This window comes from Rhinoderma darwinii, chromosome 11 (assembly GCF_050947455.1).
Source record: "Rhinoderma darwinii isolate aRhiDar2 chromosome 11, aRhiDar2.hap1, whole genome shotgun sequence".
Classification (NCBI taxonomy): Eukaryota; Metazoa; Chordata; class Amphibia; order Anura; family Rhinodermatidae; genus Rhinoderma; species Rhinoderma darwinii.
In genome coordinates, this window is record NC_134697.1 from 96,844,140 (window position 1) to 96,858,459 (window position 14,320).

Genomic DNA, 14,320 nt, shown 5'->3' on the forward strand with positions numbered 1-14,320 from the left:
ATCCAGCGCCATGGCAAAACAAGCCATGAATAAGGACGCTGTGGTCGTCTGAAACGCGTAAGCTACGCTTATACCTTCAATCCATCCTTGTACCTGGAGCATTTTTTTTCTCTTTTTAATGACATTTCGAATAAAATTGGAACGAAGTTCCCCTTTTAAACATCTCTTTTGTCTTAGCGCTGGATCCATTCCTTACACCTTTATCTGTTCCTACACCGTGTGCCAACGCAGAGATCTGGACGCAATCAGCAGTGCAAATCTGCCAAAGGTAAGCTGGAGGATTCCTCCTACAAACATCTTTTTCTACTGATAAACCATTGTGTATGGCATCGTCCTGACTCACGGCAGAGGTCGGGTGGAGAAAGGGGCGGGCATGTTCGATTCCAACATGCCGATCCTTTTGTTTGCCAGGAGATAAGCAGCTGCCAGAGGAAACTGGTACTCCTCCCTATGGAGAACATGGGCATGCTCAGTATATGTTGATATCCCCTATAAGCATTGCTTCTCTAGGCGCCATATGGCGGCACATTGATTGCCACAGCCGTCTGTATTGGATTTCAGACATAGATACAGTTTGAGGTTAGTAAAAAAAAAAAATTAAAGCAGTCAAGAACCCAAATTCTTTAATTCTCCAATAGGTGAAGGTTAAACATTGTGAATGTATTACATAACAATCAGGGTATGTGCACACACAAACTCAAAAAACGTCTGAAAATCAGGAGCTGTTTTCCCCTTGAAAACCGCTCCTGATTTTCAGACGTTTTTTAAGCCACTCGCGATTTTCACTGCGTTTTTTACGGCTGTTTTTCTATGGAGTCAATGAAAAACTGCTCCAAAAATGACCCAAGAAGTGACATACACTTCTTTTTCGCTGCAGTTTTTTTACGCGGCCGTTTCTCAAAAACGGCCATAAATAAGCCGTGTGAACATACCCTTATCCTTTCTTCCAAAAACAGGAGCAGATCCCATGACAGGACAATAATGTTTCTTACGGTTCTCCGATAGGATTACCTCTCAATAATTGTCTCGAATTCTATAAACCTACGGGCTCACAGACCATGTATATATAAAACCAATGGCACACAGCGGCACAGTATGGGCCATAGAGAAGTCTATGAGGCAACATTGATCCGTAATAGGGCCATGTGCGAGAGCCCCAATTCTAAGATCAAATAGTTTCTAAACCAACAAAGTATTTTGTTCTCCCCGACCCAATCGTTCTTTCCACCACATCTTATATTGATGTATAAGAACACTTTGACTTGGAATATCCAAAAAACTTCCTGCATAGCAAGTGGTAAAGCCAAGAACTTCTTGACTAATTCCTGAAACAAGAAAAAAATAAAAGAAGGGACCACCAGTCGAGGTCTTGGGAATCAGTTGGAGGACATCTTTCCAACCAGTCCTTATTTTAGGTCCATTCCTGTAAAAAAAAATATTTACTAAGTACTTTCTCTCTCTCTCTCCTCTGGTTCGGAGGACAACTTGAAGGCCTAGTTCTTGCTCCTCATCTATGTTTTCTTTGATGTTTTCCAAGATCACTATTCCTCATGAAACGTTCTCCGCATGTGCTACAGACGTAAGGTCTATCTCCTGTGTGGAGCCTCGAATGCAAGTTAAGTAGGGATTTACTTGGGAAACACTTCCCACATTGATCACATTTATAGGTTTCATTCTGTAGGTGATTGACTTTATGCCAATGAGTCTTCATGTGTCCCACAAGGGACGATCTGGTGGAAAAAGTTCTCTCACACTTGGAACAAGCTAAGCGTTTATATTTCACCGGAGGTACTTGGGGAGGATGCACAATTGCGGTGGTAAAGACATGGGTCCCACTATGAAGTAGTTTTTCGGCTATATGAATTCCTTGATGTGACACCAACTCTGTCATGGACAAAAAACATATCCTGCATTCAGAACAAGAAAACTGTATACTGATGCTCTCATGGGCTCTGCCTTGTGTCTCTGGAAGATTCGTACCCTTCTTAACATGAGCTGACGGATATTGTTGAGAATTGCACACGACGCTGCCTTCACCACAGGACGATGGTTCCTCAACATGAGGAGATGTATATTGTGGAGCATGTTCTTTGATTGTATAAACGTTGAACTCGGTGAGGGTTCCTCCGTCTTCTAACCCTGGTGCCTCCTTCTGTTGATATTGTTGTGTATGATCCAGAGATGTATATTTGGGTTCTTCGAGATGTCCTCCATCACAGGAGCTTTGTTCCTCCTTCATATAAGTAGATGGGTATTGGCATGTATGAAGATCTGTGGCGGTGTAAATGTTTGGTTCTGTGCTGGTTCCACCATTACAGGAGGGTAGTTCCTCCTTAATATGAATGAATAGATATTGTTTTGTAGGATCTGTAAGGGTTCCTCCATCACATGAGACTGGTTCCTCGTTAATAGGAGTACATAGATATTGCTGTGTGTCGTCTGTGGGTATGTAATTGTCGGGGTCTACCATATGACATGAGACTGGTTCTTCCTTGATCAGAGTAGGAGGATTTTGTGGTTTATGATCTGTAGGGGTATAAACATCAGCGTTTGTTAAATTTTCCCCATATCGTTCCTCCTTTAACCGCATAGGTGGATTTTCCGTTGTGCCATCTTTAGGTAAACCTGGTGGAATAAATTGCGGATAGTTAAATATTTAAAACCCTGAGTATCTCGATTTATATTTTGGGGTCATTATTAAGTCTCGTACCTGGTGATGTGAGGGGCCAGTGGTCCTCCATCACGACGTCCTTGTACAGATCCCTCTTACCCGGAGGTGTGCGGTCCCGGTAGTCCTCCATCAGGACGTCCTTGTAGATATCCTTGTGTCCTTCTATATACTCCCACTCCTCCATGGAGAAATAGATGGCGACATCCTGACATCTTATAGGCACCTGACACACAATGATACAGTCATCATCCAGACAAATTGGACCAGGGGTGCACAACCGGTGGCCCTCAATACCATTTTATGTGGCCCCCAACCATCAGGTTCAGAAAGACGCGACTATCAATAGACAGCCTACTGATGAAGAGAACTGTGTCGTCATTAGACGGTATCTCCGCTCTCTCTTCCCTCCATTGGTCGCAGGTGTCAGTGCAGGACTTGGAAGGTACATGTAAGACCTGTTTGGCTGCTCACATGTATCTTCCATGTCATAGAAAAAAAGGCAGAGTCCGAGGGTCAGCGTTGGAGCAAGGACAGGTAAGTACTAATGCTGTATAGCGTGGCTGGCACTAATGGTGGGTCACTGTGGCTGGCACTACGACTATTCTCTTCTTGGGGCCCTTGGAATGCCTAAAAGGGTATATTCATCGGTATATTCATGGCATACTTTGCCACCAGGCAATTTGCAGGCGATCTTTGTGACACTGCTTCTCGGCTTATAGCTGAGCACGGCCATTATTGCTCACGGCCGTCCTCACTTTGCCTCTCAGCTGACAGCTGAGAGCGTTCTTACTGTCATACACGGCCGTTCCCCACGCTGCTGCTCTGATCCACAGGGACACCAACGTGAGGGTGCGGTTCAGTTACTGTTCACACCGTCATACCAACACTAACGCAGGGGAGAACCTCTTCCCAATACAGGGCACATCATCACCGGCCCAGCTGCACTTATTGCCATATAGTGTAACAGTTAACACTTTATTCTAGGCTATACAGTCAGTCTCAATTATGACATAGTGGTCGGCAGAACTTCTAATTTAACAGTCTCATACATTTTATGCAATCTGTGGCAGTTGTAGTATAATCATCCAGTACTACTAACAGAACATACGGACAGCAACATTATATACCACCTCATCATTTAATTCATGGCCAAGGGTATGTGAATTGAGGGGTCACTCACACATACCATTATGCACCACTGGACCTCTTAACCATTTGTTTGTTTTTTAATGCAAATACAATAAAAGTTAATTATTAATTTTCTCACAGACCACATCCTCTTCCCCTTTCCTCTCCCTGAATCAACTCAACTATATTCATCGGATATGCCATCAATATCTGATAAGCAGGGGTCTCATCTCTCCCGATATATTGGGCGTCCTACAATCTCCTGTTCGGCACTCCCGAGAGGAGGAGACAACGTAGAGAAATTCCCACGCATGCTGCTCTCCATTGTGGTTTATGGGAGTTGTTCAAAGGTAGCTAAACTTTTGACATGTCAGAAGCTTTGATCGGTGGGGGTCCGAGATCGCTAAAATCAGGTGGCAGAAGCGCTCGGGTGAGCACATCGCTTCTGATTTGCTTTCTTCGGTGCAGTGTACCAGCTCAATAGAAAGTATATGAGAATGTACACCGCTCCGAGGAAAGCAAATCAGAAACGTAGCGGCACAGTGCTAGTCTTAGAGCTCCTGCTACTTAGTCTTCAGAATCGGAGGGGTCTCAGTGCCCGGACCCCCACCGATCAAATCTTCTGATCTGCACGGGATCTACAGGCAGCTCTCACCACTAGTCACGTGACAGAGCACGGGATCTACAGGCGGCTCTCACCACTAGTCACGTGACAGAGCACGGGATCTACAGGCAGCTCTCGCCACTAGTCACGTGACAGAGCACGGAATCTACAGGCGGCTCTCGCCACTAGTCACATCACAGAGCACGGGATCTACAGGCGGCTCTCACCACCAGTCATGTCACAGAGCACGGGATCTACAGGCGGCTCTCACCACCAGTCACGTCACAGAGCACGAGATCTACAGGCAGCTCTCGCCACTAGTCACGTCACAGAGCACGGGATCTACAGGCGGCTCTCGCCACCAGTCACGTCACAGAGCACGGGATCTACAGGCGGCTCTCACCACCAGTCACGTCACAGAGCACGGGATCTACAGGCGGCTCTCACCACCAGTCGCGTCACAGAGCACGGGATCTACAGGCGGCTCTCCCCACCAGTCGTGTCACAGAGCACGGGATCTAAAGGCGGCTCTCACCACCAGTCGTGTCACAGAGCACGGGATCTACAGGCGGCTCTCACCACTAGTCGTGTCACAGAGCACGGGATCTACAGGCGGCTCTCACCACTAGTCGTGTCACAGAGCACGGGATCTACAGGCGGCTCTCACCACTAGTCACGTCACAGTCCCCGGGATCTACAGGCGGCTCTCACCACTAGTCACGTCACAGAGCACGGGATCTACAGGCGGCTCTCACCACCAGTCACGTCACAGAGCACGAGATCTACAGGCGGCTCTCACCACCAGTCGTGTCACAGAGCACGGGATCTACAGGCGGCTCTCACCACCAGTCGTGTCACAGAGCACGGGATCTACAGGCGGCTCTCACCACCAGTCGTGTCACAGAGCACGGGATCTACAGGCGGCTCTCACCACTAGTCATGTCACAGAGCACGGGATCTACAGGCGGCTCTCACCACCAGTCACGTCACAGAGCACGAGATCTACAGGCAGCTCTCGCCACTAGTCACGTCACAGAGCACGGGATCTACAGGCGGCTCTCGCCACCAGTCACGTCACAGAGCACGGGATCTACAGGCGGCTCTCACCACCAGTCACGTCACAGAGCACGGGATCTACAGGCGGCTCTCACCACCAGTCGCGTCACAGAGCACGGGATCTACAGGCGGCTCTCCCCACCAGTCGTGTCACAGAGCACGGGATCTAAAGGCGGCTCTCACCACCAGTCGTGTCACAGAGCACGGGATCTACAGGCGGCTCTCACCACTAGTCGTGTCACAGAGCACGGGATCTACAGGCGGCTCTCACCACTAGTCGTGTCACAGAGCACGGGATCTACAGGCGGCTCTCACCACTAGTCACGTCACAGTCCCCGGGATCTACAGGCGGCTCTCACCACTAGTCACGTCACAGAGCACGGGATCTACAGGCGGCTCTCACCACCAGTCACGTCACAGAGCACGAGATCTACAGGCGGCTCTCACCACCAGTCGTGTCACAGAGCACGGGATCTACAGGCGGCTCTCACCACCAGTCGTGTCACAGAGCACGGGATCTACAGGCGGCTCTCACCACCAGTCGTGTCACAGAGCACGGGATCTACAGGCGGCTCTCACCACTAGTCATGTCACAGAGCACGGGATCTACAGGCGGCTCTCACCACTAGTCATGACAACACGCAAGTTTATAAAAGTTTAGTTAGACTTTAAATGCTAAGCTATTTCGGTGTTCTTCCGACAGGTGGAAATCCGAAAAGTTGAATCCCAACCTGCCGTACATTTTTGTCATACTCCGTCTATATGCTATAAAGGTCTCCGGAGGAAATACTCCCTTAAGTATTATCGCGGCCCTTAGGAGTGGTACAATTTGCCGATGTGACCCTTGGACTACCAAGTGATAATGTCCCAGCAGCGCTCACCTCTCCTGTCAGCAGCTCAACCATCTTGTGATTGAGTTCTAGGATCTTCTTCTTGTGCGGCTCATGTGCCAGGGATGGAGGAGAAGATATGTGAACATCCGTCACTTCCCCCCTAGTTCCGTCCACGACATTTGTGCCTCTCCCTCTTGACTTCTTCACGACAACATAATCCTACAGAACACAAAAAAGAATAATAAATATTATAGGGGAACAGAGAGTGACACCCGCCAGAGGACCGTGTGACATCATTCCCAAAATTCCCCACCTCTCCGGTCAGCAGGACCACGATCTCCAGGGTGAGGTTTAGGACCTGCTGAGCTAGATTATGCCGGTTTTTTCCCATGTTCGGTGACTTCTTGTTGGTGGAGAATATACGTATACTGTAGATGGGAAATCTGTAAGGAGAAGGATGGTGGAGTACATGGCGTCAGACACATATTTGGTTGATCTCGGCTCTGTCTAGGTTTTATTCTTACTAATAGAAATGTGGTCACGTTTTACAGCTATGGATCCTACCGACAGTCACATGTTCTCCGACTCGTGTAAATATACCCTGAACCCCTTCCCCCCCCAAAGCAATGTCTCTGATATTCATTTTCGTTTTTTCCTCCCCACCTTCCAAAAGATAAAACTTTTATTTTCCAGTCGACATAGTGATATGAGGGCTTGCTTTAGCTTTATTCGGCGGGTCAATAGGATTATGGCGATGCTAAATTTATATGGTTTTATATTGGTTTTGCTACTTTTACAAAGAATAAAAAAAATCTAATTCTCAGAGCCAGATTTTTAATTTTCGGTTTCTATTTTTTTGCGGGGCAAGCTGTCGTTTGTATCATTTTGGGGTACATGCGTTTTTTTATCACTTTTTCTTCCATTTTTTTGTGGTTGAAGAGGCGACTCTGCGATACCAATTATGTTTATTTTTTACATTATTTTAGGGGGAAACATGAGAAAAGGAAAGTTTTTTTGAACTTTTAATATATATATATATATATATATATATATATATATAAATAAAAAGAAGTTAACTACTTTAATCGTTGGATCGCTTGTACGATATCCTGCAATACTAATGTATTGCAGAATATCGTGATTTTGACAGGCTCCTAATTAAGCTCCCAGGCTGCCATGACAGCTATGGGCACCCCGCTTTAGCAATGCGGGTACCAGTAGAGTGAGCCGCCCCCTCTTTCCAATTGCTTAGATGCAATGGTTGCGGTTCACTGTGGCATCTAAGTAGTTAAGCGGTTGGGATCTGCGAAATCTCAGATTCCGCTCATTGTAGTGAGGGGTCGGCTGTAACGGAGCCGACACAAGGGAGTATTGAGCAGGTTTAGCACCATATTTACCGTTGTCGGCTCTGACGTAACCCTACGTCAAATGTCTGAAGGGGCTAAAGAGGATCTGGGTGGAGCTCATCTTCTTAAACATTGTTTTGGTTTATGTGTTGAGATGAGTGGTGTGAACGTGCGCCTATATCATAAGAAGTCTTTGAGGGATTCAGAAGGAAGGTTATAGACGCCTTTGAGGGATTCAACGGGTCGCCAAACAATTGGTTAAGAATCATTCCAGTGTCTGGAAGATCATCTACAATTATGGAAGATTTCAACCATCTACCCAGGCCATGCCGTCCCAGCAAGCTCAACCCGAGCAGGACAGGAGATGCTGAAAGAATTCTCGAAGAACCCCAAAATGTCATCATGGGATCTACAGGCGGCTCTCACCACCAGTCATGTCACAGAGCATGGGATCTACAGGCGGCTCTCACCACTAGTCATGTCACAGAGCACGGGATCTACAGGCGGCTCTCACCACTAGTCACATGACAGAGCACGGGATCTACAGGCGGCTCTCACCACTAGTCACGTCACAGAGCACGGGATCTACAGGCGGCTCTCACTACTAGTCACGTCACAGAGCACGGGATCTACAGGCAGCTCTCACCACTAGTCATGTCACCGTGCATGGGAACTACAGGCGGCTCTCACCACTAGTCACGTCACGAGCATGGGATCTACAGGCGGATCTCACCACTAGTCTCGTCACCGAGCATGGGATCTACAGGCGGCTCTCACCACTAGTCACGTCACCGAGCATGGGATCTACAGGCAGCTCTCACCACTAGTCACGTCACCGAGCATGGGATCTACAGGCGGCTCTCACCACTAGTCACGTCACAGTGCACGGGATCTACAGGCGGCTCTCACCACTAGTCACGTCACCGAGCATGGGATCTACAGGCGGCTCTCACCACTAGTCACGTCACCGAGCATGGGATCTACAGGCGGCTCTCACCACTAGTCACGTCACAGTGCACGGGATCTACAGGCGGCTCTCACCACCAGTCACGTCACAGAGCATGGGATCTACAGGCGGCTCTCGCCACTAGTCACGTCACAGTGCACGGGATCTACAGGCGGCTCTCACCACTAGTCACATCACAGTGCATGGGATCTACAGGCGGCTCTCACCACTAGTCACATCACAGTGCATGGGATCTACAGGCGGCTCTCACCACTAGTCACATCACAGAGCACGGGACATGTGCCAGGAAGAAGTGCTACCTCCATTTAAAAAATAAATAAAAACAAATACAAGAAGGTTCTTCAGGAGCTGCAGTTCGTATGCTGTGCCCCAGCTGCTGCAGAACATAATACAGCTGATGTGAACCTTCTTCAAAAAGCTGAGGTGGCATGGGCCAAAGGAACGGCACCAGGACTTCAGTACAGATGATACGCGGTTGTTTTATTCACCTCAAGTGTGCGACGTTTCGGTTCACCACAAAACACTTCTCAAGGCTCCGTAGTGAACCGAAACGCCGCTCACTTGAGGTGAATAAAACCACCGCGTATCATCTGCACTGAAGTCCCGGTGTCGCTCCTTTGTCCTATGATTTTTTATGCATTTAAAGTTGGGGAAGGGACTCATCCTCTGGCAACGTGCACATGGCCTAATATTCAGCTGTATATGTGTATGTGTGTATATATATATATATATATATATAGTAAAATATACATAAGTCATACAGGATACATGATATCACCGGCATAGAATACACAGCATGTAATTATAATGTTATTACCTTCCAGGAAGACGCAGCCCCCTCCTCACATATACATCATGCAGGAAGTAACTGCTGTGCACAGCATCCTGGGAGATTAATATTGTGAATGTGGTCACATGACCTCAGTAGTCACAGGGGTTGTAGTCCGCCCCTCCAGGAGGAGTTATAGTTACATCAGGCCTTTAACACTTTGTTTACCAGGTAGCAGCACATTGTCCCCTCCTCCGTTTTATTTACAACACGTTCCTGCTCAACCAACCTGCTGCAAGTGGCGGATAACAGGGAGCAGTAGATTGCACAGCAGCACAGTATTATAAAGCTGCAAGAGCCAAATTAGGGACAGTCACACATATCCATAGGTATATACCCTACACACACCACCCCCACATGATACACACCCCTCATACCACCGCCACATCAAACACACCCCTCATACACACCACCGCCACATCATACATACCCCTCATACCACTGCCATATCATACACACCACCTCTACATCATACCCTCATACCACCCCACATCATACACGCCCCTCATACACACCACCGCCACATCATACACACCACCGCCACATCATACATACCCCTCATACCACTGCCATATCATACACACCACCACTACATCATACCCTCATACCACCCCACATCATACACGCCCCTCATACACACCACCGCCACATCATACACACCCCTCATACACACCACCGCCACATCATACACACCCCTCATACCACCACCACATAATACACACCCCTCATACACACCACCCCCACATCATACATACCCCTCATACCACCCACATCATACATACCCCTCATACCACCACCACCACCACATAATACACACCCCTCATACCACCCCACATCATACATACCCCTCATACCACCTCACATCATACACACCCCTCATACAACCGCCACATCATACACACCACCCCACATCATACATACCCCTCATACACACCACCGCCACATAGTACATACCCCTCATACCACTGCCACATCATACACACCCCTCATACCACCGCCACATCATACACACCCCTCATACACACCACCCCACACTATACACACCCCTCATACACACCACCGCCACATCATACATACCCTTCACTCACACCCCTCATACCACCCCACACCATACATACCCCTCATACCACCACCACATAATACACACCCCTCATACCACCCCATATCATACATACCCCTCATACCACCCCACATCATACATACCCCTCATACACACCACCGCCACATCATACACACCCCTCATACCACCACCACATAATACACACCCCTCATACACACCACCCCCACATCATACATACCCCTCATACCACCCACATCATACATACCCCTCATACCACCACCACATAATACACACCCCTCATACCACCCCACATCATACATACCCCTCATACCACCTCACATCATACACACCCCTCATACAACCGCCACATCATACACACCACCCCACATCATACATACCCCTCATACACACCACCGCCACATAGTACATACCCCTCATACCACTGCCACATCATACACACCCATCATACCACCGCCACATCATACACACCCCTCATACACACCCCTCATACACACCACCGCCACATCATACATACCCTTCACTCACACCCCTCATACCACCCCACACCATACATACCCCTCATACCACCACCACATAATACACACCCCTCATACCACCCCATATCATACATACCCCTCATACCACCCCACATCATACATACCCCTCATACCACGCCACATCATTCATACCACCCCACATCATGCATACCCCTCATACCACCGCCAAGTCATACATACCCCACATCATACATACCCCTCATACCACCTCCACATCATACACACCACCCCACATCATACATACCCCTCATACCACCGCCAAGTCATACATACTCCTCATACCACCCCACATCATACATACCCCCATACCACCTCCACATCATACATACCCCTCATACCACCTCCACATCATACATACCCTTCACTCACACCCCTCATACCACCCCACACCATACATACCCCTCATACCACCACCACATAATACACACCCCTCATACCACCCCATATCATACATACCCCTCATACCACCCCACATCATACATACCCCTCATACCACGCCACATCATTCATACCACCCCACATCATGCATACCCCTCATACCACCGCCAAGTCATACATACCCCACATCATACATACCCCTCATACCACCTCCACATCATACACACCACCCCACATCATACATACCCCTCATACCACCGCCAAGTCATACATACTCCTCATACCACCCCACATCATACATACCCCCATACCACCTCCACATCATACATACCCCTCATACCACCTCCTCATCATACATACCCCTCATACCACCTCCACATCATACATACCCCTAATACCACCGCCAAGTCATTCATACCACCCCACATCATACATACCCCCATACCACCTCCACATCATACATACCCCTCATACCACCCCCACATCATACATACCCCTCATACCACCGCCACATCATACACACCCCTCATACCACCCCCACATCATATACACACCACTTCCACATCATACACACCACCCAACATCATACACACCACCTCCACATAATACACACCACCCCACATCATACATACCCCTCATACCACCTCCACATCATACATACCCCTCATACCACCGCCACATCATACATACCACCTCCACATAATACACACCACCCCACATCATACATACCCCTCATACCACCTCCACATCATACATACCCCTCATACCACCCTCACATCATACACACCACCCCACATCATACCACCCTTACATCATACACACCCCTCATACCACCCTCACATCATACACACCACCCCATATCATACACACCACCCCATATCATACATACCCCTCATACACACCACCTGCACATCATACATATCCCACATAACACCCCCACATCATACATACCCCTCATACACACTACCTGCACATCATACATACCCCTCATAACACCTCCACATCATACATACCCTTCATAACACCCCCACATCATACATACCCCTCATACACACCACCTGCACATCATACATACCACCCCACTTCATACATACCCCTCATAACACCCCCACATCATACATATCCCTCATACACACCACCCCCACATCATACATACCCCTCATAACACCCCCACATCATACACACCCTCATACACACCACCTGCACATCATACACATCCCTCATATCATACATACCCCTCATACCACCCCCCACATCATACATACCCCTCATGCACATACATACCACCCCACATCATACATACCCCTCATAACACCCCCACATCATACATACCCCCAACTTCATACATACCCCATCATACATACCCCTCATACACACCACCCCCACATCATACATACCCTCATTCCACCCCACATCATACATACCCCTCATACACACCACCCCCACATCATACATACCCCTCATACCACCGCCACATCATACCCCTCATAACACCCCCACATCATACATACCCCTCATACCACCCCCACATCATACATACCCCTCATGCGCATCATACATACCACCCCACATCATACATACACCCCCACATCAAACATACCCCTCATACACACCCCCTCCACATCATACGCACCCCTCATAACACTCCCACATCATACATACCCCTCATACACACCACCCCCATATCATACATACCCCTCATACCACCACATCATACCCCTCATACACACCACCTCCACATCATACACACCCCTCATACCACCCCCACATCATACATACCCCTCATACCACCCCCCACATCATACATACCCCTCATACCACCACATCATACCCCTCATACACACCACCTCCACATCATACACACCCCTCATACCACCCCCACATCATACATACTCCTCATACCACCCCCCACATCATACATACCCCTCATACCACCGCCACATCATACACAACACCTCTGCATCATACACACCCCTCATACCACCCCTACATCATACATACCCCTCATACCACCGCCACATCATACATACCCCTCATACACACCACCTCCACATCGTACACACCCCTCATACCACCCCCACATCATACATACCCCTCATACCACCCCCCACATCATACATACCCCTCATACCACCGCCACATCATACACAACAACTCTGCATCATACACACCCCTCATACCACCCGTACATCATACATACCCCTCATACCACCGCCACATCATACATACCCCTCATACACACCACCTCCACATCGTACATACCCCTCATACACACCACCCCCACATCATACACACTTCTCATACCACCCTCACATCATACACACCACCCGACATCATACACAACCCTCATTCCACCCCCGCATCATACACACCCCTCATACAACCCTCACATCATACACACCCCCACATCTTACATACCCCTCATACACACCACCTACACATCATACATATCCCTCATATCACCCCCACATCATACATACCCCTCATACCACCTCCACATCATAAATACCCCTCATACACACCACCTGCACATCATACACACCCTTCATATCACCCCCACATCATACATACCCCTCACACACCACCCCACATCATACACACCCCTCATGCCGCGTGCTTGAGACCCCTGCTTTATATAACTGAGCAGCAATAAAGTGGCAAAGAGGAAGCCGTGCCCAGAAGGGAAGAGTCTGCGCATCAGCCCAGCATTGGTTATTCCACTGTTTGGTCCATGGGAGTGGAGTCGCATCCGTATATTTCTCAGACATCTTTGATAAGAGCTGTAAGCAGTCACTGGACCTGTAATACAGCAGCCGCTCAGCAGTGCCACTCTCTTTATTACGGTTAACAGTAAACCAGCACCCCCAGTAGCGCCAGGGAAGTTCTGTTCT

General features: G+C 48.5%; 1 protein-coding gene across 1 annotated transcript; it reads right to left on the reverse strand.

Moving 5' to 3' along the window:
- Window positions 1-1,487: 1,487 nt before the first annotated feature.
- LOC142663431 (uncharacterized) lies at window positions 1,488-9,499 on the reverse strand. Its single transcript, XM_075842073.1, has 5 exons — window positions 9,423-9,499; window positions 6,606-6,735; window positions 6,341-6,511; window positions 2,711-2,894; window positions 1,488-2,625 (listed from the first exon to the last, which is right to left on the reverse strand). Exons 2-5 carry the CDS (start codon window positions 6,681-6,683, stop codon window positions 1,508-1,510), a joined length of 1,551 nt encoding a protein of 516 aa, XP_075698188.1. The 5' UTR covers window positions 6,684-6,735; window positions 9,423-9,499; the 3' UTR covers window positions 1,488-1,507.
- Window positions 9,500-14,320: the final 4,821 nt, after the last annotated feature.